The sequence below is a fragment of the Callorhinchus milii genome, unplaced genomic scaffold, assembly GCF_018977255.1.
Source record: "Callorhinchus milii isolate IMCB2004 unplaced genomic scaffold, IMCB_Cmil_1.0 Scaffold10, whole genome shotgun sequence".
NCBI classification, from domain to species: Eukaryota; Metazoa; Chordata; class Chondrichthyes; order Chimaeriformes; family Callorhinchidae; genus Callorhinchus; species Callorhinchus milii.
In genome coordinates, this window is record NW_024704751.1 from 8,148,113 (window position 1) to 8,174,949 (window position 26,837).

Genomic DNA, 26,837 nt, shown 5'->3' on the forward strand with positions numbered 1-26,837 from the left:
GCGAATGTTTTTTTTAAGAATCAGACAGTGCTGCTGCGAGAGAAAGTAATTGTGAAGCTGAAGTGACGACAATAGCTAGGCCAGATTTGGGGTATTTTGGATAATATGACTTCAGGAAAATAACCTGCGTTATTTTCTTCCCCTCCTAAAAATTGATAACGTTTATTAAAATATTTAAGACAAAACCACACAGAGGAACCAGGGAAGATTCAGTAATGATATAGAATCCCGATCATTCAGTAAACGTACCGCTACCACCCGAGCCAAATAACATTCCTTGCATCTGGTACAACGCCTTTACACTGCCAGGTGAATGTCTGAAAGCGCTTCACAGGACAGCAAGTTTGCACACAGAAATGTCCCACAAATAGCCATGGAGTGAATGACTGGTTTCATCAGGTGGCAGGCACATTGACCAGTGGCACACTGGAAGAAACTCTCCTTTTTTCCCCTCCCATTTATATCATGGGATCTTTAACATCTACCTGTCCAGGCATAGGTGGGACCTCAGTTTAACGTCTCAGGGTTTGGGAAGGGAGTGTAACAGCATTCTCACTCCTGAGCACGTTTTCGCCCACAAAATATACAGTCAATTCACTTTACAGTATATCCTGTGAAGCTCTTTGAGACGTCTCAAAGACATGATAAGGCGCTATATCAACTGCAAGGATTATTATTAGATTATTATTACGTGGAACTCCTCCCTGCATCCTGACTGTTCAAAATAAAGACTCAAAAATGCCATTGACAACTCTGGTTCCTGGTTTCCCAAGACCTCATGAACTGCTCAACTCCTTCTACAATCCACAAGGGTTAAGACGAAACTTGGCATCACAGAAGCACTTTTCTGCTTCGTCTCACCTTCTCGTTTACTTGTTCAATCCCCAGTAAGGGCCTGCATTATGAGCTGTGACCTCTCAGGTTTGAACATCACCTTGGTTCTCAATTTTATAAAGTTTTTAAAATCGGTTTCCCGAAGCAAGCACTCAGCTTATCACTATAACAATCACTGTCCCATTAGTCAAACCTTGCAACTGAAAGTTACAGCAGATAAAAGTTTGGTGTAAACAATAGCCAAAGCTTCAAAAGGAAAAAGAGAATTTGTTCGGGAAGGCCCTCCTGATTGATTGGTACTGATTAGGGTTTTAAGCCACATAAAAAGATTCAAGACTTTTCGAAAGTTTACAAGTTGCACTCATTGTCTCTCATAGCTCTGGGAAAGATATCATCTGAATCTGCTGTTCATTAGTGACCGACACTGCTACAGCATTTCATCAAGCGTTCTCCTTTCATTTCAGGCCATATGTACAGTGCATCTGTGAAAAGAATATTTTGGAAATTACGAGAAATCAAGTCTTTTGATGTGATGAAAAATTGTCTGCTTTTCTAAACAAAATACTGGTTTCTACAGATAGATTTCACATCAGCACATTTCTTAAACGCTGTAATTTTATACACAGCGGTTTCCAAAAACTGCGGTGCAGATCTTCCATTTTAAACTAGACAACTCAGCAATTCACAAATCAAAGTTTTGCTCCTAATAAACCCCTGAATCTATTAATCTAAATCCTGATATAGCCAACAATCCTTTGGGTAGGACTTTAAACCCAGGTCCCATCAGGTGGATATTAAAGATTCCACGGCACAATTCGAAAACAGAAGGGAGTTTCTCCCGTGCTCTGGCCAACATTCCCCGGATAAATTTGGTGATTTGCTCCATCGTTGTTTGTGGAACATTGCCGTGTGCAAATCAACTGCTGTGTTCACCAACAAAAATACTGAAACGCTCTCGTCTGTCGTCTCGACTGGCAATTACTACTTCAATGTTCAATTTATTAAGTCAAAAACAGGTTTTAGTTAATTATTTACTAAATACTTGAAATAACTGCGCTACAGTATACACTGGAACAGGGTGCTGGCAAGGCACATGCACTTAAATGTACACGTGCACAAGTCAGAGGTGATGTACATGATCACTGAGGTAAGAACCTCAGTTCCAGGTGTAACCCTCGTTCAGTCATGGACAACCCTAAAAAACATTGACTGATTCACAAGCGTGACTTTGCATTCTGCTTTCTAGCCTTCAACAAAAATCAACCGGCTCGATCAATTCAACTGGAAAACTATTTCAAACCAATGGAAATTCTGTCGTAAAACCGGCACTTTTAAAGGATCCTAGCACAAAACCACTACACAAGTCTCAGGCACTGGGGATGTCCAATTTAGGGTAGATTTAGGCTGTGAACAAGCGATATCGGATGATGAATATAGCGCGTTTGAACTTATTTGTGAAACAACTGTCAGATAAAGTAAACTAACCTGTTGGACTTATCTGAATTTTTAACACAAAGCTTTTGGGATTTCCCCACAGCACGTACTATTTGAGAAGAAACAGCTGACCTGCACCATTGGCTCTGCAAAGGGTATAAATCTCTTAATAAATGGGTATAAATATTCAGGGTGACTCACCCAACTATATCTCTCTTCAGGCTGGGAAACACCCATGTCTGATGCCTGGCTAAGATGAGGAACAAGCAGCATGAGGAAATGTGGGTGAGAACCCACATCCCATCTGACTCACGATGGCAGGAATTTTAACCCAATGGAAATGGGGGCACGGTTCCATTTACGGGTATCATTCAAGTGCCACTTACTGGCAATAGCAATATTAACAGCACCACTTTTAAAGCATTGAAATAAAAGTTGATTGTGAAGAAGTTCTTCACAAATAAAACAAGAATTATTTTATTTCTCAGTCCCTCACTGAAACCCATTTACAGTACCTATTTTTTCCCCTGACAAACCTGGCAAAAATCGTTACCGATTAATACTTGAAACAATTTTTTTTTGCAAATCAAGTTAACTCAATGCACAATGGCACATAGCACCTTCACATCAGCAAAAACATACATGACTTTTTTATTCTCTTAAAATGCCGAGTGCGTCTCGCAAGTTGGAATCGTACAACAATCTGACTGAAATGTTTACTATTTTTCATAACAACAGTCAGTTTCAATCTAGTGCAATGAATAACAGCTGTTCGGTCAAATATATTTTTGGCAATTTTTATATGAAAAAAAATTGAAAGCATTAACTCCCTTGGACTCTTTTTCTCCCCCCAAAAAAACTTAGAAGGACTGTCTCCCTGGGGATTAGCACAGCCTGTGTTCTCCTCCGCTAGCTGAGAGGATGAACACCTTTTTTCAATATCTAACAGGTTTGGCTGCCATTAGAGTGTGCAGGGAAACACCAGGCCCACACTCACAGCCCTTCTCCTAATAAACATTTTGATAATCCACCTCACTCATTGAGGCAACGCGGCTGAGGTACGTATATGAAACCTTGGTGATGAGTTTCAAGACATCCGGACCACCCCCAAAAAAGGTGTACGAAATCAAAACCTCACACCGCGTCAGGATCTTAAAGAGGTCACGGTTAAAACATCCAGCTGGGAAAGTTATTTTGATAATATAATAATCCTTGCATTTGATCTATGGCGCCTCATCAGGTCTTCGAGACGTCTCAAAACACTTCACAGAATATACTGTAAAGTGATGCATATTTTTTGTGGGCGAAACTCGGCAGCCAATAGCAGTCACAGCCTACCCTACAGCTACCCAGGAACACGGCAGGGATGCTTGATGTCAAAATTGTGCCCAAAGTGCCAAAATGCTCTCTTTCTCACCTTCTTCGGCACAGAATAACGTTTACATGTTCAGGAGACTCAGTGGTGCATTAACACGCGGGACGGCAGGATACGGGCAGAGCGAGGGAGTGGGCGGAGGCTGCGGGTGGGAGTGGGGGGAAGACATGCTGCAGGGAGTTAAGCCACTTTCTCAAAGGGAAGGAGATCAAAAGAACTGCAACGCAACAAGCACAGCGTGCGTCAACCTAATGTACCTCCCTGCAGTTGTCTTCACAAGATGTGCCGTGAAACAGGGAACAAAAAAAACAGAGGGGGAAGAAAAGTTACAAATTTCAGCGTGGAGGGGTTAAACACAGAGAACTGTAAGACATCCACATTTCGGGGGGGGGGGGGGGGGGGGGTAGGTGGGGGGTGTGGGGAGAACATTTCCTGTTGATACCAACTATCTTTGGCATATTAATGCTGATGTTAGAAGGAATGCACTGTACAATTTCTGCACTATGTCACTTGGTACTTTCATTTGACAGGATTCAAGATAAAGGCAAGTTATGGTGTAAATTGCTTCCAGATTCCGGACAATGACTTTCTGAAGACAAATCTACGACATTCATCAACTTCCTGCCATGTAATTTCAAAATTCCAGCATTCCCCAACACCGAAGAAAAAGTGGCCGAGACCAATTAAAATTATTTGCAAAAACAGAATTGATAGGTTTCAATATCTGCAATCACATCAGAACGGTCAACACATTTGTATCCCAGTGGGTCCTTCCACTTTCTAATTCAAGTTTTTCATTCGAGGTTTTCACTTCCCAATACAGACAGACATATTCAGCCTTTTGGTGCCATCTCTTGTTTAGTTACTGTACTGTAACTCCTTTTAAAAACAACAAAGATGAACTATAATTTACAGCTAGCCTTGGCCAGCACAATAATCTTCACCATAATTTATCATGCAGACAATGATCTGGTTAATAATCCTTGCGTTTGATACAGCGCCTTATCACGTCTTCGAGGCACCTCAAAGTGCTTCGCTGAATACACCGTAAATAATAATAATCCCTGCATTTGATATTGCGCTTTTCACGTCTTCTCGACGTCTCGAAGCGCTTCACAGAATAGACTGTGAAGTGAATTGACTGTATATTTGTGGACGAAATGCAATGGGTTTCTGCAGGTAGATCTAGAACAAAATATAGGATGGATTTCCAACAATAATACAGCCTTTGACACCACTTGCACCTCTCAAATAAAATGTCAAAATAGGAGCTCAGTTGCACAAGTCTTCCAGTAATTTTTTGGTTAAGTTTAGCATTGCTGAAGTAGAATTCCATATAAGCCAGAAAGTCTCTGGTACATTGCCCAAGTGGTATTAATCGCAAGTGTTGACTAGCTGTTCAATCACAAAGCCTAATCTCGATCTCACCCACATCACACGTGTACCCTTCCAGCTGGTCAAAATACACACAGACACACACCTTTCTCTTCTGGTGGGGCGAGGCCTTGGGGAGCTGTGAGTTTAAACTTGGGGCAGAACTCCATTCCTAACCTTCACAATTTGTTCTTATAAATGACATGGAATTCTACGATTGCTTCCTTTCCCCAGTGATCTGGTCAACACCCACCCCCTCCCCTCCCCTCCCCACCACACACACACACACACACACACGGTTACAAATTGAGCCATGATTAGGAGGCTGGAAGTAAAGTGGAAAGAATCACACTTATTCAATCTCCAGCGAGCATTACGCTGGAAAGCAAGCAAGGCTATCCACCCATTCTGTGATTGAATGGCTTATTGAAGAATGAGAGAGAAGGCAATAATTCAAGAGTATGAATGCAATTGAAAAGGATCCACGACACAATAATGCATTATCAAATATGCCTCAAAAAGCAAACAACTTCAGGCATTTATTTTTCTCACGCATCAACACATTCCTTCTGGTCAGCTAGTTCCAAAATAAGGACAAAGATGCTTTTACAAACAACGGGCCAGAGTAAAAAAAGATCAATTTAAAGTGTGTGCTCTCAGGTAAATCCAGATCTGTGGAAGCCTGAACAGCCAGTCAAGCCAGTAAAAGGTCTGCATGGCTCCACACTACCTTAAAAGAAATGTTAAATAAAAAAGCACACAGGGCATCAAAGTCAGACTTTTCCCCTGTATCTCTGTAGAGGTTGAGATCTTACACAACCCAAAAGCAGAGGTCAATGTGAGAGAACTGACAGTGGTCTTGTGAAATGCAACAATTTGATTTCCTCCCTTATGTGAAAAAANTTGTGGTGAACTACTCTCAAGCACAAACCACAAGAAACACGCCAATTCCACCACGTTCTGCTGCATCCTCTGCATCACGCACAAGCTTCATACCTCATCCAACGAAGCCTCCAGCAATGAAAACAATTCCAATAGTTGTGAAAGGCACTGTACAAAATGTAAGTTGGTATTATGGCAAGTAAATCACTGTGAAAATCTCACCGAGCAGAGTCTAGTTTGGGCGTTATAACTTTTGATCAATCAGCTGAAAACCTCTTGTGTTTGTGTTGCTGTGCCGCGGACATGTGATGGAAATATTAAATATTTCTGAAAACAAACTTTAAAACATACTACATTAAAAAAAAGAGAAATGAAGGCAGCAAATGACTCACGGGAATGCTCCAAATCTGCATCCCATCTGTGTATCCAATGAGCAGGAGCAGGGGAGGATCATTTCCCGTGTTGTTCATCTCATGATATTCGGGATTTCTCGCTATATCTGTCAAGACATTGGATTAGAACATGAACATAATTCTCTAGAAGAACAGTCTAAACGCAGCGCTACTAGAGACAATTTATTTATGGATCCACGAAGATTGGATTTGCCAGTTTATAAAAATTGTACCAAACAGCTAACTGGTTCACTGTAACTGTGTTATTGTCAACAGCTTTACTGCAGCCCTGTTATAACACACTTTACTATTGTCCAGATGACAGGGTGGCACGTGGATGCCACTCACTCCGAACACGTTCAGTTTGGCCCACTTTGTTTCCTCCGTGCCTGCCGTTTTTATCCACGCTAAAATCGACAACTTCCAGGTTTTCAGGTTATTGCCAACACCACTTCCTGCTTTGCACATACACAGCAAACAGGAAGAGATGTTGATGGTATTAACCCATCAACCTAAAAGTCGGCCATATATTCTTTAAGCGTGAAAAAAAGGCCAGTGCACAGGAAACTGCGTAGTCTATCACTCCTCGTTGTAACGTGGGTTGGGGTTTTAAGGATCTCCCAAAACACAATAGGTTTAGAACAAAGCTCCACTGAATTTCTATTTGTCAGATCAAATGACCCTTCCCGACAATATCTGCACAACTCTAAAGTAGAATACTTAATAAAACAAATTTTCTGTTATTTTAGTTTCCAACTCTGGATTAACCTTCTTAGGCCACAAACCATTTCCCAGCAAAATAATAATAATATTCATCGCAGTTGATGTAGCGCCTTATCACATCTTCGAGATATTTCAAACTGCTTCATAGAATATGCTGTAAAGTGAATTGACTGTATATTTTGTGGGCGAAAATAGACTAACTTAAACTTCTATCAATCCTGCTCTTAGCCCAGCTGTTCAAACTAAACATATTGCCCTCTTATTCTGTCTCCCAGTGTACTGGTTGCTTGAAGCAAACCCCAATAGTCTGTTAAAACCTAGAAGCTCACCATGTGGGAAATCATCGGTGCAAACTAGAGTACTGTCACTCCACGGCAGAGCACACTAATGCTTTTAACACACTGTGTCAGCCTAAAGCGACACATTATATGACAGCTTTACAGAAATTGATGTCTTTTAAGCAGATCAGTAGCAGTAATTGATGATTTTTCCCAAGTTCAGTACCTATAAATGTAGGATTAACCAATTATGCAACAGAGCAAGGTTCGACGACAAAAAAAAATTCAGTGGTCACTTATACACACAGCCGACCATAGATAGATAGATATATTCTTGCACCCAAGAATTAATAAATAGTAAATCACAAGGTCAGGCTTAGTCAGCCCCCAGCCATGAATTGCTGTATCGCAGAAAAATAATGGAGGAACCTCTTTCCTGTAAGCTTTTTCTGCGTGTCCCAGTCTTTACAGGGCACTTGTTATTCTTCAGCACACTGCCTGCTTTTGGCAACTGACAAATTGAAGAGATTGTATAAGGGCATAAATTAGCATCCACTGCAAATGCCTCAGTTACCAATCGCCACACTTAACATTTTCCTTTCAGCAACTGATGGGCTGTGAAAAAGCAGACGAGGTAAATGCTAGTGACATGAGAAAATAAAGCCACTGATGGCTTTTAAACACTGCTTAAATCCTCTCCTACTTGCTTTTTCATTAACATGTATTGCTTATGGAAGAGATAAGCATTTGCCAAAACAAAAAGACATTTCCTTGACTGAATTCTGTATGGTATAAATTCCCATTTACAGAGAAATGTTATGCTTGGATCAGCAATCCTACAGACCGCCTGCAAACACATGACTAATTTATTATATTTGTACCTCAACCCATTTAACCACTCATGCTGCAACTGAATCGAACTTAAAATAATTCACTTATGCAAAATGCAAAATATAATCTCTTACAAGAAGCCGTTAGTTTGCATTGACGACTGGCATGTGCTACTCAGTGAGCTGAGCATGAAAACATGACTAACTGGGAAACATTTTATGCTTGAATCAGGATTAAATACGAGTTATGCCAGCACCAAGAATTTTATATGATTAGCATGAACGTGAAGCAGTTCGGTTCAGTGAGATTCTGCGCTTAGAACAGATGGCTATTTATCCAGAGTCAACTGCGCACAAAAAGCTGATATGAACCATACATACACGTTGGACTGAACATTCAAACATAATATTTATAAAGAGAAAGTTTTTTTTAAACAAAGTAAGTGTGGTTCACATCTTTAAAATGGTTTAATAAGATTATAATGTATTGTATCATCATTTCTGCATTATACATCACACTGCATGTTTTCCAGTCTGTCAGTTTCAATACACATTGGATTTGACAAGGTCTCTCAACTAAGAGAGGAAAGAATGATGTCTAAGCTGTAACCCTGGCATTGGCCATTCACTGAACAATTAAAACTTGTTCCAAATAGATTTTAAAAATCTCATCTGAGGCACGATTCCAGTCACTGGAAATATCTTCCAAACCAAAGGCATTTGCTAAAGCTATTTGTTACTCTATCGAGTTGCTTTGCTTTAACTTTACAGGTCATTCGAACATCCTATCAACTTTGGGAAAGGCTTTTTTTTGGTCAACCAGATGTCTGACACATGCGGAAACCCATCACCGGGTATGGTGATGGGTTTCCGCACGTGTCAGACACCCGGCTGACCAAGAAAGAGTATCCAAACCAAGTCGATGCATCCCATTTACACATGGAAATCCCAGAGTTAGATTGTTGGAATGGAATGCACTCTCTCTCTCTCTCTCTCTCTCCCTGGAGGGACCATCCTGCTTACCTAATTCTGGAAAGTATTAGGCACAGTTTGGCAAGAGCCAAGGCTTGGCCAGAGCCCAGAGTGTTCCTACAGCATTAAAATATATTCTCTTCTTAGATCCTCCACCACCATCACTGGTCAATGCCACTCAAACTCCGCTCTAGTCTTCAATCACCCACTGAGATGTCCAGGCATCCCAGGAGGGAACTGACATGCTTAGCTTTCTGCAGCTCAGCACTTTGGTGCGTTTACACACACACAAGCGCTTCGCAGCCCTCAATTGTTATTGTTTTTAAAAATCAGAAAACAAGTCATGGCAGTAAAATCCGCATTTACCATTAATGTCAGCTTTTTCGAAGTGAACCCAGACTATTTTCTCCTTCTCGTCAGGCGGAGGGGAGCTGGTGTAAGCCTGCGAAAGAGAAGATTAAAAAGCTAAAGGCGGCACAGAGTGACATCAACAGCTCCGCAAAGAGCGATTCAAGAAAAGACTTAATACAAAGGACAGAAACCCACACTGTTCATGCCTACCTGTGGGACAACATCTTGCAGAAAAGTCACCACGCTCTCCATGTACGATTGCTCCCTGAAAACACACACAAGGTTCGGTAAGGAACTCCCAACTACCTCAGAATTACACAACTCACAGTGGGCGCACAGTGAGGGGCCAGGATCAGTCACAGTTGCATTATTCCCAGCGTTGAATAGCTTGCCAACATCCAAGTTTCACACACAATTAATTACACAAAAGTGTTTGTGAAACCTGCAGCATGGATTAATTACTAATCCAGGGCAACCAACAAGAGCCACATAAGCAAGTTACATCACCAACAATTAGAATTGCATATAATTTCCTCGTCAAAGTGAGTGAAAATACCAGGCTGTTCACTGGCGACTGGAAATGCAGTGCATTTCGTCTTGTTGGAGGCTGGCATTCCTGATAACATTAAAACTTTGCCGACAAACTTGGTACTTCACACGACAAGCAGCAACGCATGCAGTGTTGGACTGGTAATAAGCTCGTTAGCTTACGTGACGGCCTGATGGCGAACCATTGCTCCACCGGTGCAGCGGCTGGGTCTGCGTGGAGAGTCTGTCGCCATAATTGCTGGATTCTTCCTCCAGTTTCAGATGATGTGACCAAGCTGTTCCCTGTGGAGCCTCGACCAACTCTTGTGGCAGCCTACTCAGCAAGTGTCATCGGGTGATTTGACCAGGGGAAAAGAGACATCGTACATCAGAAAATCCTGTCCTCACTTATAGCATCTCCCACCACTAAGCAGTAGGGTAACTCAGTACACAACCTGAGAATGAACTTAGAACTTTCTATATCTCACCCCAGAATGCATTTACTCAAGGAATCAATAGAAAAAGCTAAACGGTACCAAACAGTCTAAGCACTACTATTCTGTCTTGGGACATCAAAATAACACAGCCAAAGGATTCAACTAGTGAAGATTGCTAACAATCGAGGCAATTTAGACAAATTAAGCAATTGGGTTAAGCAACAGCAGATGGACAACATATGGTAATGTGCAATTGAAGAGGATATACAAACACACAATGAACAAGTGGCCCAGTAAGGTGGAAACAAATTTGATTCAGATGTCAAATATTTACTGCAAATGTCAGAATATGTTGAGCTATTATAAAGGAGACAAATCAAGCACTGGGATTCATCCCAAGAGCATTAGATTAGAAGCCAAAACAGGTTGATCTAACTTTGTACAGGTAGTTCTCATTAGGTTAGATTTAGAATACTCTGTATAGGATCATCAGCCCATCTTCTTATGGTAAATGTTGCTTTAAAGTCTTTTCAGGCAGGACTTGAAAAAAGGGGAGAGGGGGAAGACGGGGGTATTGAGGGAGTGTTCCAGAGTTTTGAGGTGTAGTGGTTGAAAGCGTGACCTCTGATGGTGGGGCGGAGGGTGCGAGGGACGAGCAGGAGGCCGGAGCCAGTCGAGCGGAGGCTCCGGGTGGTGGATTGGGGATTGAGGAGGTCGGAGAGGGAGAGAGGTGCCAGGGAGTGAAGGGATTTGAACACGAGAGTGAGGATCTTGAAGTCGATCCATTCGGTGATGGGGAGTGAGTGGAGCCTGGGCCAGAACCTGGTGAGATATGGGTACGGAGTTTGGTCCGGGTCAGTATGCGGGCGGCAGAGTTCTGAATGAGCTGCATCTTTTTGAACAGTGGAGCTGGGGAGACCGGCGAGGAGATGGCACTTCATTATGGCATGGATCCATTCACAATGCACTCGCACCACGCTATACCAAAACTGCCATCCATTTTCAGCGCAGTTTGCCCAACTTCCGGGCACAGCTTGCAGAACGAAACATCAGCAGCAACTGAACAGCTCGGAAGCACCGAAAAGCATCCATTTTAATAAGGGATCTGATTTTACAGACTCAAACCACCCACTATAACAGTGGTTATAATATAGCATCATAATACCATCAGGTGTAATCTCAAAGCGTCTTGCAGAGGAAAGGAGCACATAAACCATGGCCAGGTATGAAATAGTAAAAGACTACGATCAGTTACAGTAAGGATTAGCACCAAAGATCACCAATTTCTGTGGCAGGACTTCAAATAAAAGTGCTTAACTTTTCTAATAATTCTTTGAAAAGGCCTCTCGGTCCTCTGCACCAAATAATGATAACCAACGACACACTCACCCTCACACATACACACACAGATATACACACTCACTCTCACACATACACACACAGATATACACACTCACTCTCACACATACACACACAGATATACACACTCACCCTCACACATACACACACAGATATACACACTCACTCTCACACATACACTCACACCCAGATATACACTCACTCTGACATACACACTCACTCCTCGCACATACACACACAGATATACACTCACAGACACAGATACACACACTCACACACACAGATACACACTCACACACACAGATACACACTCACACACACAGATATACACACTCACACACACAGATACACACTCACACACACAGATATACACACTCACACACAGATACACACTCACACACACAGATGCACACTCACACACACAGATGCACACTCACACACACAGATACACACTCACACACACAGATATACACACTCACACACACAGATACACACTCACACACACAGATATACACACTCACACACACAGATGCACACTCACACACACAGATACACACTCACACACACAGATATACACACTCACACACACAGATGCACACTCACACACACAGATACACACTCACACACACAGATACACACTCACAGACACAGATACACACACACAGATACACACACACACACAGATACACACATATATACACACACACACACAGCCTCAGGTGCTGAGCGCTGAAGACTCAGCCGTTAAGGCCCGATGCAGGCGGTGACGGTGTGTGTCAGTGTGAGGCCGGGGCCTGAGTGCCGGGGACGCGGTACTGACCGGGAGACGGTCTCTCTCTCTCTCTCTCCTCACTGTGCACAAACCGCTGCGCAAGCGCCGCCGCCCGCCAGCGCCGGATGTGGCGCGCGTGATTGACGACGCCGGGGACCAATCAGCGGCCGGAGTGGGCCGGAGTGCCGCTCACGTCACCTGCCAATCAGGGAGTTGAGCCAATCGACGCGGGGGGGGCGTCGCGCGTCACTTCCGTATTATGACCCGCCCCGCCCCACGACACCCAGGGGGAGCGACAGAGAGAGAGAGAGAGAGAGAGCGGTGATTTGTGACAAGATTCAGAGACGAGCCGTGACGAGCCGCGGCGCCGTCTCCGGGCGTCGGTGGCCGCGACGTGTCAAAGGACTTGACATTCCCGCGGTTACTGTGACGGGGAAAGCGGCCGCGGCGTCCTGTTTTGTTTACATTCAGGTGTCGCGAGACTCCGCCGATCACGTGACTTTAACTCCTCCCCCCCTCCCGTCCCGTCCCCGCCCCCCCGTGACGCAATAGCCGCCCCGCCCACCCCTGTCAATCAACCCCCAGAGTGACAGCTGCTCTGCCCCCGCCCCCCTCCCGTCAATCAACCCCCAGAGTGACAGCTGCTCTGCCCCCGCCCCCCTCCCGTCAATCAACCCCGAGTGACAGCTGCTCTGCCCCCGCCCCCCTCCCGTCAATCAACCCCCAGAGTGACAGCTGCTCTGCCCCCGCCCCTCCCATCAATCAACCCCGAGTGACAGCTGTCCTGCCCCAGCCCCCTCCCGTCAATCACCCCCCCGAGTGACAGCTGCTCTGCCCCAGCCCCCTCCCGTCAATCACCCCCCCCGAGTGACAGCTGCTCTACCCCCCACCCCCCCCACCAGGAGCACTCCGATTTTGTCCAGCAGAAACTGCCGCGATTCCTGGCAGAATCCGGTCGGGGGCTTTTCAGGAGCGTTGAGCAATCCCAGTCGGGGGTGCGGCTTGGGAGGCAGGACCCCCCCCCCCCCACCCAACCCCGCGCGCTCTCCCACCATTCCCCCCCCCCACCACCACCCGAGCCGGAGCTAAACAAGAGAACCGCGGAAAATCCCCCGCGCCGTACACCCAAGCTCAGCCTTTGCACAGCAGGCGCGGATGATGAAAAAAAACCAAGAGAGACGCTCCTTTCAAATTACAGTAACAAGCCATTTCTTTATTTGTATCCGGTAAATGGAGTAGGGAGGGGTGGTGGGGTGGGGAGGGGGAAGGTAATAAAGTAAAACACAAGAGGTTAATACTTGCACCAGAGCTTTCGAGATACAATTATAGTACAAAAGATAGTAAAACTCCCCCCTGTTTAAGATGTAGCAGCACCATCGTTGGCCGGGACGAGGAGTACAATCCCTTCACAAGATTCAGATCCAGCCACAAAGTTCGAGACGTTACACCTGAAAAGTTTGCACTCAGGCGGGGCCGCAGCACGGATTCCCTCGCCTCAGATTTCCCTGCGCCACCCCGGCGTCGGGCACGGATTATTGTCCCGTCGGCCTCCCCACTCCCCAGGCAACCAACCAGAGGGGGACAGGGTCGCAGCACGGGACTAACCAACGGATATCAAATACTTCTGTAGCCTTTCCAACTGTGATTTGCTGCCCCACCCTCAAGGTGTCAGATTGGCGAGCGAGAAGCAAAGGACGGCAATTCTCATCTGGTTTTGAGACCGGGCAGTGGCTATTCAACTCTTCTGTCACGAGCAATTCAAGACACGGACAGACAGGGGCGGGCAGAGAAATGTGTTTCTGAGCTCTCGCTCTGCGCTCCCATCAATTCAGAGACATTGATATGCTTTGAATTCCTGGTTAAACAGTAGCAGTGTAGGGTATAAAATGTTGGGATATAAAAATCTCACGTGCTTAAATGCTCACTGATTGTTTTTGGGAGGGTTTGAATCTCAGTGCCTCTGGTGGCTCAATGGATCGATGCGCTTTGTGGAACAGCAGGTGCTGGGTAGGGGTGAGGGGAACCTGGACGTCAGGTTTAAAGTCCTTACCCCACCATGCGCAGCCCCACAGGGAGCCAATGCCACTGTCCTGCCTCCGAAACCCGAGGGGGAAGATATTCAATCAAACTCAGCATCGGCTCAATCCAGCAGCTCCAGCTGTGGCCAGGGACAACCTGTATAACAGCTCTCCCTGTCCAAGCAGGAAGGGAGAGGGGTAACATCCCACAATACGCTGACAAGACAAATCCACTCGCAGTGACAGACACCTGGGGCTAAAAGCCGTCTCTCCAAGACTCACTCGTTCAGATAACTGACCACAAAGTTACGCTGCGTCAAAGCTATAAATTTTACACCCAACGGATACAACAAGGTCACTGGACACACATTGGGGACGTGGCGGGGAGTCGGTTACTAACTGGCCAAACGTCCCCACAACCAGACAGAGAACTGTACAGAGTTGCAGCAGAATCTGCAGGGATTTAAAAACAAAAACTGCTTGAAATGCCTCGTCGCCCAGCGTCAAATCTCTCAGGAATGATTCTTCCCCCCCCCCCCCACCTCCCCCCAGCCACCAAAATCAGGCCCTCAGCCCTCTCTCCATTCTGACCCAGAATGGGAGAGATTCGGGGGGAGTGGGGGGGATGGTTGATTTGAGAGCGACGCTACCTAAAACGGACATAAAAGTACTCTACACTTCCCTCGAGGCCACACAACTTAAAAACAGACGGGCAAGACGGTGCAAAAGATGTCGCCTATTTTACAAAAAGAGAACCCTTAAGACATCAATAAAATCCCGCACAGCGCTGATGGTGAAGTTTTTACACAATCCTGAAAATATTAATAATAATAATAATTATGAGCGGAGAGGAAGGAAAGTCGGGAAAAAAAAGTCCCTTCAGCAAACGCAGATGGTTTTGCGGTGCTGGTTCAGCAAGGCGTTGTTGCCCAGCCTCTTCTGCCCCCGCAGGCTGCGGCGAGGCACTTGCTGGTTGGAGTTCCTCCGCCTGGAAGCCACGGTGGGGCTGGCGGGCGCTGCCCCCGAGCGCCCGGGGCTGCGTTTCAGTCTCTTGGTGGACGAGCCCGGGTTGCTCCTATTCAGTTCCTCCAACGTCCTCTTAAAGGCGCCCGGCTGGCTCCTCTCTCCGGCCGGCTGGAAGTCGGATCTCAACTGGCGGACGCAGCACAGCCTCAACAAGCCCCTCCTCCCTGAGCCCCCCAGGGACAGGCTCGTGGTCAGGTCGCTCATCCGGGCCGCCAGCGCTCGCTCGCAGTTCTCCGTCGTCTCCTCCAGCTCCTTCAGCTCGGTGGCTGTGGCCGGAGCCTCAGACCCGGGCCTCCCCGCGCTCCTCTCGGAGAAGACGTCCTTCCGCGAGAGGGAAGGGACAAAGTCGGAGCAGAACCAGCGCAGCGACGCGTCCTCCGGCATCTGGGAGGAGAGGTAAAGGAGACAGCGGGTTTGTAGCGGCTTTAGCTGCTCAAGACAGTCAACATTTACTGCGGCGATGTCAACCGTGATCCACACGCGTGTGTGCATGTTACATTACATTCTTGTAAACGGCCCTCGTGACTTTTTTTCCTCGTTGCTGTCATTGGTGAATCAAAGGGTGTGAGAGGCCTCATCTCTTCCCTGTTCCCCTGAATCCTCCTGATGTACCCGTGTGACCTGTTTAAACACCTTCCCCCCCCACCCCCCCACAGCTATGAAAAGCCCCACAGACACAGCGCCCACACACGCAGCGTTAACCCCCAACGTGTGTCACCTTCAGCGGAGGGGTGGCGTCCGGCGAGAGCGAGGGGAGGCAGGACTCCTTGATGTTGTGAAGGGGGCCGTCCGTCAGCTCCAGGTGCAGCTCCTCCCCGCAGGGACGGTCACTCGTCCCCGCGGGCGGCTCGATGCAGATCACGATGGCGCTGGTGTTGTCCGCGCGCAGCATCCTCTGCCGCCAACGGCCCAGCGCGCGGAACACCAGCAGCTTAGCGGCCGTGGGGCCTGGCTCCTCCTGCACGGGGGGGGGGAATAGGGGAAAAGCATTAAATGGCTGCCACATTTCACCTGCAAAATACAGTCACTACGCTTTACAGTATATTCTGTGAAGCGCTTTGAGACATCTTGATAAGCCGCTCTATGAACACACGGGGGAAGGGATGAGAGGGCACAGGGAGAGAGAGAGGGAGCAGGGCATAGAGTAACAGCTTTATTGGAACAAACACGCAATGGGTTGAATGTCCTGTCGTGTGCTGATTTCTATGTTTCTAATGGATCAACAAGGAGGACAAGGCATTGGGGGTTTCGTGCAGGAGTGAGCACCATAGGTGGTGGGGTTGGGGGGGAGGGGGCTCAATGAGCCAAGTGAACCAGCCTTGCTGCCATTCCGCCCTCCCTCCCTCCCTCCCTCCCTCCTCAAAGCCTCACCATTAACCGTTTCCTGTCCTCGCTATCCCGGCACATGGTAACTGCGTCCTGAGCCGGGATCATGTTCCACAGGCCGTCGCTGCCTAGGATGATGTACTTCTGGTGACGGTAGTTGATGGTGTGGACGCTGGTGTCAGGGACCGGCGAGACCACAAACTCTCCGCTGTAGAAGTCGTAACTCCACAGGTCACCTGCGGAAAAGGACCAATGTGGCTTCACTGCAGCAACGGCAGAGCTCAGCAGCATGAACGCTGTGTGGCAGTCAGTCTGTGTGGCTGTTTGGAGAGTACTGTGTAACCCCAGTACTCTCCAGACAATCCATCCCAACCTGACTCAGCAGTAGGACTTGGACTGGCATACAGTCAACGGGAGAGAGCGCACATTCCATTCAAACACTCAGAAATTTCCACGTGTAGATTGGCATCAGTGGCGTACACAAATCCCAGTCTGGTTCTTAAGCACGGAGATGGATTTCCGCATTGGTCAATGTGAGAGCCACTTTGAAGTTTAGACACTCCTAAATGCAATGATTTATTATTATTAATAATAATAACGTCAACATCTTCAGGATGAGATGAAATAAAAGGCACAAAGCTCAAGTGGAGAATAAATCAGTCAATGAGGTTTATCTGGACCGAAATAACAATGATCTGAAAGCACCCTTCCTCCTGCCACCCACAAGAGGGGGATATAATGAAGGACAGTGAACAGGCAGTAAATGGCCAGCAGATGTCGGTAACTAACCAGTCTCTGACTCCCACACTGCCCAGCCCGTGGTGTAACACGTGACTAGCCCGAGAAATCCAGCCCTTCGGCTCTACATTATTCAATCCAGAGCAAAAATAAATCTGCAGCCGACGTCCGTGCAGATCGAGACACCACCAAACCAGCACCGCCCTATTTTCTTCCTGGTATTGTAAGCAGGATGTTTCCCTTACGGGGAGGGAGAGTGCATGTACTCAATTCCAGACACTGGGATATTTTTTGTGTAGGTGATATTCGCGTGTGAGTGCAAGCACGGTGATGCGTCAGACACCTACCTGACTGACCAAAACAAACCACACATCTTCAACAACACCCTCCCCCTCCCCATGTCTTACTTACCCAGAGCTCTGGCCACTGCCAGGAAAGGGATCTGGTCGATGACGGTGCTTCTGCGGACCGGGCCGTTGTGGGTGAGTCGCGGTCTCTTCCACACCACACGGTTCACTCCCGACTTGTTAATGACACTGGAGGGAAGCCAAGAAGCCGACAATCAAATACGAGGAAAAGGTCGGCCCCCACAGCCCCTCCCTGGGCAGTCGCACACCAACCCTCTTACCCACCCCGCGTCCCGGTTAAACTCACCAACAGACTGAGGAGAGTTTGTCTTCAAAGTGCCCGAGCAGCACAATGTGAATAAGTTCACACAAATCTCTCAATAGGGCTGGATGGAATAGTCTACAGAACAGGCATTGGATCTGGGGTTACAGAAGCCCCAGAGATCTTCATAACTCGGCCAGCATCGTTCACTCACCTCCCCCCGAGCCCCTCGATCCGTTCCTTTTCCTTCGGCAGCTCGGGCTTGTGATCCTGGGTCACCTCCACGGCCTGGACGCCAGCGGGGTCGTCCTGCACACCGATCACCACGCCAGAGTCCCCCACGTGGGCCACGTACATCTTGTCCCGGCAGATGATGACCACGCTGGCGGTAGTGCCCGACGTGCTGGGCAGCCCCGTCAGTGTCTTCGGCCACTCGGCTGCAAGAGGACAACACAGAAACCCGGTCACACCAACAGACAACAGCACTGACCCAGCGCTGCACATGTTTAACAAACGAATCCTTTACAGAGAGTGCAAAGGGGGTTGGTGGGGCGGTGGGGACAAGGAGATGGGTCTTGAAAGCAGAGGGTAGAATTCAGGGAGTCTCAAGAGAATGGGCGTTCCACCAAAACATCATTTCCTAATTGCTGTGCAACCGCAGGGATATCTGCGGTCAGCCATTTTTTAGAGACAGGATTAATAATAATCCTTGCATTTGATACAGCGCCTTATCACATCTTCGAGACGCCTCAAAGCCCTTCACAGAACACACTGTGAAGTGTACTGACTGTATTGTGTGGGCGGAACACGCCAGCCAATTGCGTTCAGCAGTGTCCCACAAACAGTCGCGGATTGAGTGGATTTTTTTGGGGGGAAAAAAATGCTTCGAAGGGATTATTGCCCTCGGAAAAGCCATCCGCCAATCGTCTAGTAATCGGGTTCCTACTTATTGCTCGATAAGCTGCGGCGTGTGGAGTATTCCTTACACAATATTTGCCAATATATCTTAACATTTTAGCAAAGTGAGCTCCAATCTTTGCACATCTTACAGCTGCTCTATATGACGCCCCTTGTGCCTCTCCTCGGTGTCCATTATTTACATACGCCTTCAACGTGCCTCCCCCCACCCCACAATATCTTGCAGGTTTGAATATTTAAGCAGTCCACTCTTACGTTTGCTAACGTTCCTTCTAAGGCGCTCAACGAGTGCCGTGCGGGCGACTGCGTGTCGTCGGTCGGGAATACGAGTTGCGTTTTGTGTTTTAACGGGGGGGCGGTGAAACGGTCGGGCGAGACCCGCCTCGCCGCAACAAAGAGAGGAGCTTGGAAGGCATGGCGAGGGTAACCCGCAAGCGCAGTCGGCAATGCTCCGGCTTCTCTTCAGATCGTAAAAAGCTTTCGCCTTTTTACTAAAGATTTCCGCGGAGAGGAGCGGTCAGGAGCTTTCGCCTCAATTTTTTTAGGCTCTGCTTCGGTGGAGCTCCCTTTCCAATGAAAAATAGAACGTAATGCACTTCCTTTGGTCAACCCCCCCCACCCCTGATCCCAATCCCGTACCCTTGATCCCATACACCCCTCACCCCCACCCCCAGCTTGGGTCCATTATCCCTCGCTGTCCAACAGAGGTACAGAAACCGAATCCACGTTTAACGCTGAAGCGATAATGTGATTGTAGTAAGAGGCAGAACTCACACAGGGTCAGCGCCATCCATGTTTGCTTCGTGGCAAGGCACACGGGGAGCATTTTTTTTTTACGGATCCAATTTCCTGGATCGTATAGCCCACCCCCCCACCCACCCCACGCCATCTCTCTCTCACACACACACGCACGCGCGCGCGCGCGCTCACAAACACGATACGGCAAACATGGATAAGCGTTCACATATTTTTATTTAAAAATATAGATATCTCGCTGAGGAGCGCTTGCATTTCAGATAAAGCGAGCAGGAAGCAGCGTGCACACTTTGGGGTGGGCTCAGCTGTGAAGCTCTATCAATAAGTCTCAGTTGGTGCTGGTGCCATTTGATTACGACTTGGCGAGCTCAGCACGCACACACACCTCCCACTGCATGCCTCAACACGATACACAGAGCAGGTGGAGCAAGCAGGCAAACCGCCAGCCCTGGAGCAGGTCGTTCGTTGTTCAGACTTCCCCCCTTGTACTCTATGTCACCAGAGACTATAATACCCAACTATAATACCTGGGACATTGTGAATGGCTGGTGTTAGAATCTTTCACACGCATGTCCTGCAGGTTTTATTTGTTCCCTTTTTTTAAAACCAATATCAATTGCACGGTTACACCTTTAACCATCATGTTAATGAAACCACAGTATACAGAGTACATGACTAGAGTGCTCTATCAACTGCAAGGATTGTTGATTTATTAATCATTTATATTATTATTATCAGGCATCTTTTGAACTAAGCGTCACTATAACAATCAACATTAGCTGCACCTTTCAGTGAGACTCCCTCCCAGTCGTCTGCCATTCCACAGCTGAACCTGAGACTGATCAGCAAGCAGATAGGTGTCATTAGTTGAAAGCCGGTATTAAGAGGAAGTAAACCGCCAAACACAGGTGGGGGGGTAGATAAAAGAGTTTGATGTTCAGCCATTTGTACAACTCTAAAGGGTGTTCTGCAAAATGTTCGGCAAGTTTCCTTACTCCACCGCCTCTGTTTACCTAGCAGTAAGTTGGAACCCGGTTGTTAGTCGATTGGCGGATCGCTTTTGCGAGGATAATAATCCCTCGAAAAACAATAAAAATGATAATAATTTGGTCACTCAATCCAAGACTGTTTGTGGGACGCTCCTGTGCGCAATTGGCTCCTGCGTTTCATCCACAAGATATATCAAATGCGAGGATTATTATATTATAAACTCTACACGGCTGTTTGTGAAGCACGGACTCTGCACTCGGTTGTTTATGAAACAATCGCACAGCACTGCCAGAGCCGGGTGGACTTCCCCAGAATAGTTAGCATCAGCAATCAACAATCATGCTGCCTACAACACTGAAAAGTCCCAGAGTCTCCGAGGGATTACTCTCAAGTGCAGCAACTGTCCTTTTGTAGGCAAACACAGCAGCCAAGCTACACAAAGCAATCCCACAAACAGCCATGACCAATTTAGAGAACCATAGAAATTTACGGCAGAGAAGGCAGCCATTCTGGCCCTTCGTGCCTTTGCTGTTCCCTCAAGAGCAATGCTTTCATTCCCACTTACCTGCCCTTTCCCCATACTCGTGTGTGTGATGTGCATGGATGTGGGTCTCTCCCTCTGGATATGTGTGAGTGTCTCTGCATTTTTGTTAAAGAAAGCATTAATAAATTGTTTTTTGTGCAACAATCTATGATGTGCTACTTTTACATGTTTTGTTTTTATCAATAAAGTGAAAAAAATGTAGGTTAGCAGTAAAATGCGCCTCTCAATAGCACTAATCAACTCCCTGCAATTTTCCACAAAATGTGCCAAAATTTCCCCACAACTTCTGGCAAACATTTCTGCAATTGTCTATTGGCCCTGTTTATATCCCCTCTTGGCCTGTCAAATCTTGTTTTTTGCTTCCCTTCCATATTATCTATATGCCCAATTTTCTTTTGTATTAGATCTTTGCATTAATCGCATGCCTCGCTTTTAAGTATTACTTCCATTTTAATTTCCTTACTCACCCAAAGAATCCTTTATTAATTGTGGGCATAGGGCCTATTTTGTGTGCCAGCCTAACTCAGAGGTAGCACTATCACTTGAGGAAGAAAGTTGTGGGTTAATTTGTAGGTTCAAGCTCACACTTGGACTTTGAATCACAGTCTGAGCTGACAGTTCAGTGCAGCACTGAGGGGGGGGGGGGGGCGGTGTTGCATTGTCAGAAGTGCTGTATTTCAGATGAGATGTCTTGACAACATAAGGCGCTATATCAAATGCAAAGAATCTATTTTATTATTTTTTAATCTCATACCGTTATGGTCACAGTTTCCTAACTGCTCCCCCCACCCCAACCACACACACACTCTCTTGTGACTCACTTGCCTCCCTTTATTTCCTAGAAGATTAAGAACCGCTTTCTTCCAAGCTGGACTGGAAACATAGTGCGAAGGGCTCAGCTCGGCTGACACCAGTATTTGCAATAATGTCAAGAATTCTGCATGTCCGCGCTGCTCTGTTACACGTAGGCTACCCTCCAGCTTATATGTCACATTCTCCATGAGACTGTGTTTAAGGCAATGTATTAAGCGATGTTAGTATTGAGACCAAGATAACACCATTCTGAAATGACAAGCTGGATGGAGCTCTGGCTTCATGCAAAATATTTTTCTTTTGTCTCTTTCAGCTCATGAACCAGACAAAAAAAGAATTACGAGTTGAATAAGGGCTCTGGAGCACAATGGAAGTTGTTTGTGAACGCTCTTGGACAGATGTCAATTGCTAGGCAGCAAAACCAGCAAGGAAGGAAGGTTTATTGCAGTGATAAAAATTCATGGTGCACACAGGATACACAGCCACCAGATCAAGGAGCAGAAGATTTCATTTTGTCTGTGGTGAAGCTATAGACAGTCCACTGCTGCTCACAGTTTACCCCGATCCAAAGTAAAGTCCCTGGGGGAAGGGATTCTTCCCACTCAGTTATTATACCTGCAAGCCAAAGCCCAAATGTATATGGTGTCCCTAGCCATATAAGCAGTGTTCTCAATGACAAGCTGTGCAGTTTTAGCTGCACACCAACACACTCTCTGGGTTCCCTTGCACCAAATATTCTCCAGAATTATTAAGCATGGTGCGTCTTTCCAGGGAGAGTCATTGCGTTTCAAACACAGAAAAATCTCCAGGTTAGGTGGCGTACATATGTGGAACTCTGGTTTGGATACTCTTTAAGCACGGTGATGATTTCCACGTCAGACATGTAAAAGCACCCTGAGACGCTACTCAGATGAAGGGCGCTATATCAATACAAGTTATTGTGTGTATTTGGTAGGCAAATATGGCAGCCAATTTGCACACATCAATGTCCCACAAACAGACATGACGTAAATGACAGATTCTACCCAGAGGATTGTTGGCTTGAACAACTGGAAAATCTCCCTACTCTTTTCAAATCTATGTTATGGTATTTTATCATCTACCTGAACGGACAAATGGAACAGTCCGGATTAACATCACATTCGAATAACTGCACTCTTTTGAGCTCTGCCTCCCGTACCTCACTGGTTATCAGCCAATACTGTGAGCTCTAGTCCCTGTGAACTCAAGCCTGTGTCTTGATCCCACAGACTCTGTAAAGCACTTCGACATGTTTCAGCATGATAACCCATATCAAATTTAAGGATTATTATTTATTACCCCAGCACCTTCTGTGTGTTCATCAGGTGGACATTAATATTGCTGTGATATCAATCTTTACACAATGATATTTGCACATACGGTAGGCTCGTTCATTCCAGAGCACTCTGACTTCATGTCAGATCGCTAGTTTGCAGAGACAGGTAGAGACTCCCCTTCAGGTGGGGTGTCGCCGGTTGCCAAGTCCTAAGTTACCAGTTACCTCTGGAAACAAACCAAATTGGTCATTCACCAACCACAAGGCTGCTTGTAGCATCTTGCTGCCTGCAAACTGGCCGCCACATACATCGGCCTACAAATAGTCATTTCATTTGAAGAAATTACTTGCAGAAGTGCCAAGACGTTTTTGACAGAATGGATCAGCATTCGTTTTTTGCGGAGTAACATTACAAAGCAGCTCTGGGCTACCGCTAATCAGCTCTGCTCCGCTGAGATCTTCCGTATTGTTTGTTTATTTTGACTGCAGATCCGACACCACACATTGATCTGCCCCATGAGGAGTCCTGAATGATGTAGCTCTGCAGTTGACGGTAACTGCTGAGGCTGCTGTTCCAGGCGACTTATGAAAGAAGGACCGTGAAATCCCATTCCGCGCGTGATATCCGAGATTTACAGCCTCTCTGCAATCATCGCACTGTGAGTTGGGAGCAATAGCTTGTGTTTTATTCTAATCACGTCATTGTAACAGCCTACGGTTCCGAACAGCAGATAAAATGGGAATAGACGATCGTTTTCTTGCTGTCCCAACAAAGATAAGAGAGGAACAAAGGTGCTCTATAGAAAAGGCAACACCGAGTGAACGCTGCCATCAACTGTTCTGTTCCAGTTCATTGTGTTGCTCAACATGTTGCAACTCAGAAGCTGAGCAGGATCCTGTCCAGAATTGAGTGAGTGCGTGTGTGCAAAACAAGCTCGAGATAAGGCTGCCCATTCACCCGTTCAGCCGGAGAGAAAAAAAACAGGCGGATCGAGAGGATTTTTGAAGCCACGCTCTCGCACCAGTGATAGACCAGCGCCCGTTAAAATCTAACATTCCGTCCACAAAACACGTACACCTCGCAGTGTGCCCCGCGAAGCGCCGCGAGACGGGCGCCTTGGAAGACGCGCCAGGGCGCTGTATCGAATGCCAGGCTTATTATTGTTAGCGACGTGGTGGGGTGTTCTGTGCAGCACTAAACTGTACTAAAACATAGCGACAATGGTGGAGGGTGATGCGGAGGGAGCGAGGAAAGGCCATGAATGTTTCCTCCCTTCTCAAGGGATGTACAATAAACATCGCCAGCCCGGCTACCGTACGGTAAAAGCCTGAAGCGAAGGAAGGGCCCGTCCTCTCGTACGAAAATCTCTTTTATCCCCTCTGAGCACATTGTTCGCGGCTGCAGGTCAGTCCCTGGCAACCCGTCGCCAAGCAGCGGCCCTCGCAACAGCGGGGGTCTCCCTCCCGCAATCACGTCACCGGTGTCCGCCTGTCCCACCCCCTCCTTCGCTCTCGTTAGCCAGAACGCTGACGAGGATGCTGATAGACTGCGAGCTGTCAGTCAGGCGGTCTCCCCCCCCCACCACCCCCCACCCCACGGTGCAACTCGGAACACGTACACGCGCAGCTCGAAAATCCTCCAACAGCCCCGACAGCAGACACTACACATCGCACAGCCCCGTATCCCCCCCCCCCCTGACAGCCGCCACACCACACACACACACACACCCTAAACCACAGTCAATCCTGTGTGTGTGGGGCTGTGTGTGTGGGGGGGGGGGGGAGGGGGGCTGTGTGTGTGCGCGTGTGTGTGTGTGTGTGTCTGTCTGTGTGTCTATCTGTCTGTCTCTGTGTGTGTGTGTGTGTGTGTGTCTGTCTGTCTGTGTGTGTGTGTGTCTGTCTCTGTGTGTGTGTATCTGTCTGTGTGTGTGTGTGTGTCTGTGTGTGTCTGTCTCTGTGTGTGTGTTTGTCTATCTGTCTGTGTTTATCTGTCTGTCTGTCTGTCTGTGTGTGTGTGTCTGTCTCTGTGTGTATCTGTGGGTGTGTGTGTCTGTGTGTGTGTATCTGTGGGTGTGTCTGTCTGTGTGTGTCTCTCTGTGTGTGTCTGTGTGTGTGTTCACATCGGTTTATAGCTGATTTGGGAGCCGCCGCTTTCCCGCCTTCACAATAACCGTCACTGCATTTAAAATAGGCGGCTCTGACCAGGGCCCCGGGACTGGGCCAACCGGGGGCGCGGGGACATCATTACAATATACCCTGGGCTGGGGGGGAGGGGGAGGAAGGTAAAGGTGGGGGGGGGGGGGTGAGGAAGGTGAGGGGGGGGTGAGGATGAAGAAGGTGAGGAGGGTTTGAGGATGAGGAAGATGAGGGGGGGGGTTGAGGATGAGGAAGGTGAGGTGAGGGGGGGGGTTAAGGATGAGGAAGGTGAGGGGGGTTGAGGATGAGGAAGGTGAGGTGAGGGGGGGGTTAGGATGAGGAAGGTGAGGGGGGGTTAAGGATGAGGAAGATGAGGTGAGGGGGGGGGTTGAGGATGAGGAAGGTGAGGTGAGGGGGGGGTTGAGGATGAGGAAGGTGAGGGGGGGGTTGAGGATGAGGAAGGTGAGGTGAGGGGGGGGTTACTCACGAAGCTCTTTCCACATGGCGTAGTGACAGGCGATGAAGCCTTTGCGGATGGCGCCGCTGAATTCCTGCGGGTCCTCGGACAGGAAGCCGCGCTGCTTCTTGATGCATTTCCACAGGTTGTCGCGGGCGAACACGGCCGCCTCCCGGCCCCCGTGGCCGTCAAACACGGCGAAGAAGGCCACCCCGGCCCGAGGCTCGGGCGGCCCGCGCTCCCAGGCCCCGCCGGTGCCGGTGGCGGCGGCGGCGGCGGCGGCTTCTCCTTCGCCCTCGGCCTCGGGCTCCAGCACCACTTGGGTCACGTCCTCCATGTACTTCCTGCCGCCCTGGTCCGAGTGGACGCTGACCCGCAGCGAGAACAGACTGCGCTCCGGCTCCATGGCTGCAACCCAACCCCGCGGCTCGGGGGGAGGGCCTACCGACCGCCGGCCTCCCGCTCGCTCACCACCCGGCGACTGGACTGGACCGCACCGCACCGCTCCCTTCCCTTCCCGCCCTCTTCCCGCCGTTTTCCCGCCGCCGCAGTCGGGGAGAGGAGCCGCCGCCGCCGCCGCCCCGGGTCTTGTTTACCCTTCAGTTGTTTGGGCAATGCCCCGGAACGTAGCCGTGCGTCACCGCGTCGCGTCACGTTACAACGCGCAC

The 26,837-nt window shown here is 47.8% G+C and overlaps 2 protein-coding genes and 1 non-coding gene across 3 annotated transcripts in view; 1 reads left to right on the forward strand and 2 right to left on the reverse strand.

Moving 5' to 3' along the window:
* Positions 1 to 12,655, reverse strand: part of bcas3 (BCAS3 microtubule associated cell migration factor) — a 308,857-nt gene extending 296,202 nt beyond the window's left edge. Inside the window, exons 1-5 of the mRNA XM_007896549.2 lie at positions 12,590 to 12,655; positions 10,157 to 10,307; positions 9,656 to 9,710; positions 9,461 to 9,536; positions 6,292 to 6,398 (exon numbers count right to left, since the gene is read on the reverse strand). Of these exons, the coding sequence (XP_007894740.1) occupies positions 6,292 to 6,398; positions 9,461 to 9,536; positions 9,656 to 9,710; positions 10,157 to 10,227 (309 nt within the window). The 5' untranslated portion in view covers positions 10,228 to 10,307; positions 12,590 to 12,655. The remainder of the gene's footprint in view (positions 1 to 6,291; positions 6,399 to 9,460; positions 9,537 to 9,655; positions 9,711 to 10,156; positions 10,308 to 12,589) is intronic.
* A 1,071-nt stretch (positions 12,656 to 13,726) lies between these two features.
* Positions 13,727 to 26,768, reverse strand: ppm1da (protein phosphatase, Mg2+/Mn2+ dependent, 1Da). The gene is made up of 6 exons (XM_007896545.2): positions 26,200 to 26,768; positions 18,473 to 18,695; positions 18,061 to 18,185; positions 16,957 to 17,147; positions 16,304 to 16,543; positions 13,727 to 15,969 (listed from the first exon to the last, which is right to left on the reverse strand). The coding sequence occupies exons 1-6, from the start codon at positions 26,573 to 26,575 to the stop codon at positions 15,439 to 15,441; spliced, it is 1,686 nt and encodes a 561-aa protein (XP_007894736.2). The 5' UTR covers positions 26,576 to 26,768; the 3' UTR covers positions 13,727 to 15,438.
* Positions 19,623 to 19,740, forward strand: LOC121849820. Its single transcript, XR_006085379.1, has one exon. It is a non-coding gene; the product is annotated as a U5 spliceosomal RNA (small nuclear RNA).
* Positions 26,769 to 26,837: the final 69 nt, after the last annotated feature.

Coding starts and splice junctions, on each gene's coding strand:
- ppm1da (XM_007896545.2), bottom strand. CDS start 26,575: ATGGAGCCGGAGCGCAGTCTGTTCTCGCTGCGGGTCAGCGTCCACTCG. Junction 17,148..18,060: donor GGCAGTGGCCAGAGCTCTGG/GTAAGTAAGACA, acceptor CCTTTTCCGCAG/GTGACCTGTGGAGTTACGAC. Junction 16,544..16,956: donor AGGACAGGAAACGGTTAATG/GTGAGGCTTTGA, acceptor CCCCCCGTGCAG/GAGGAGCCAGGCCCCACGGC.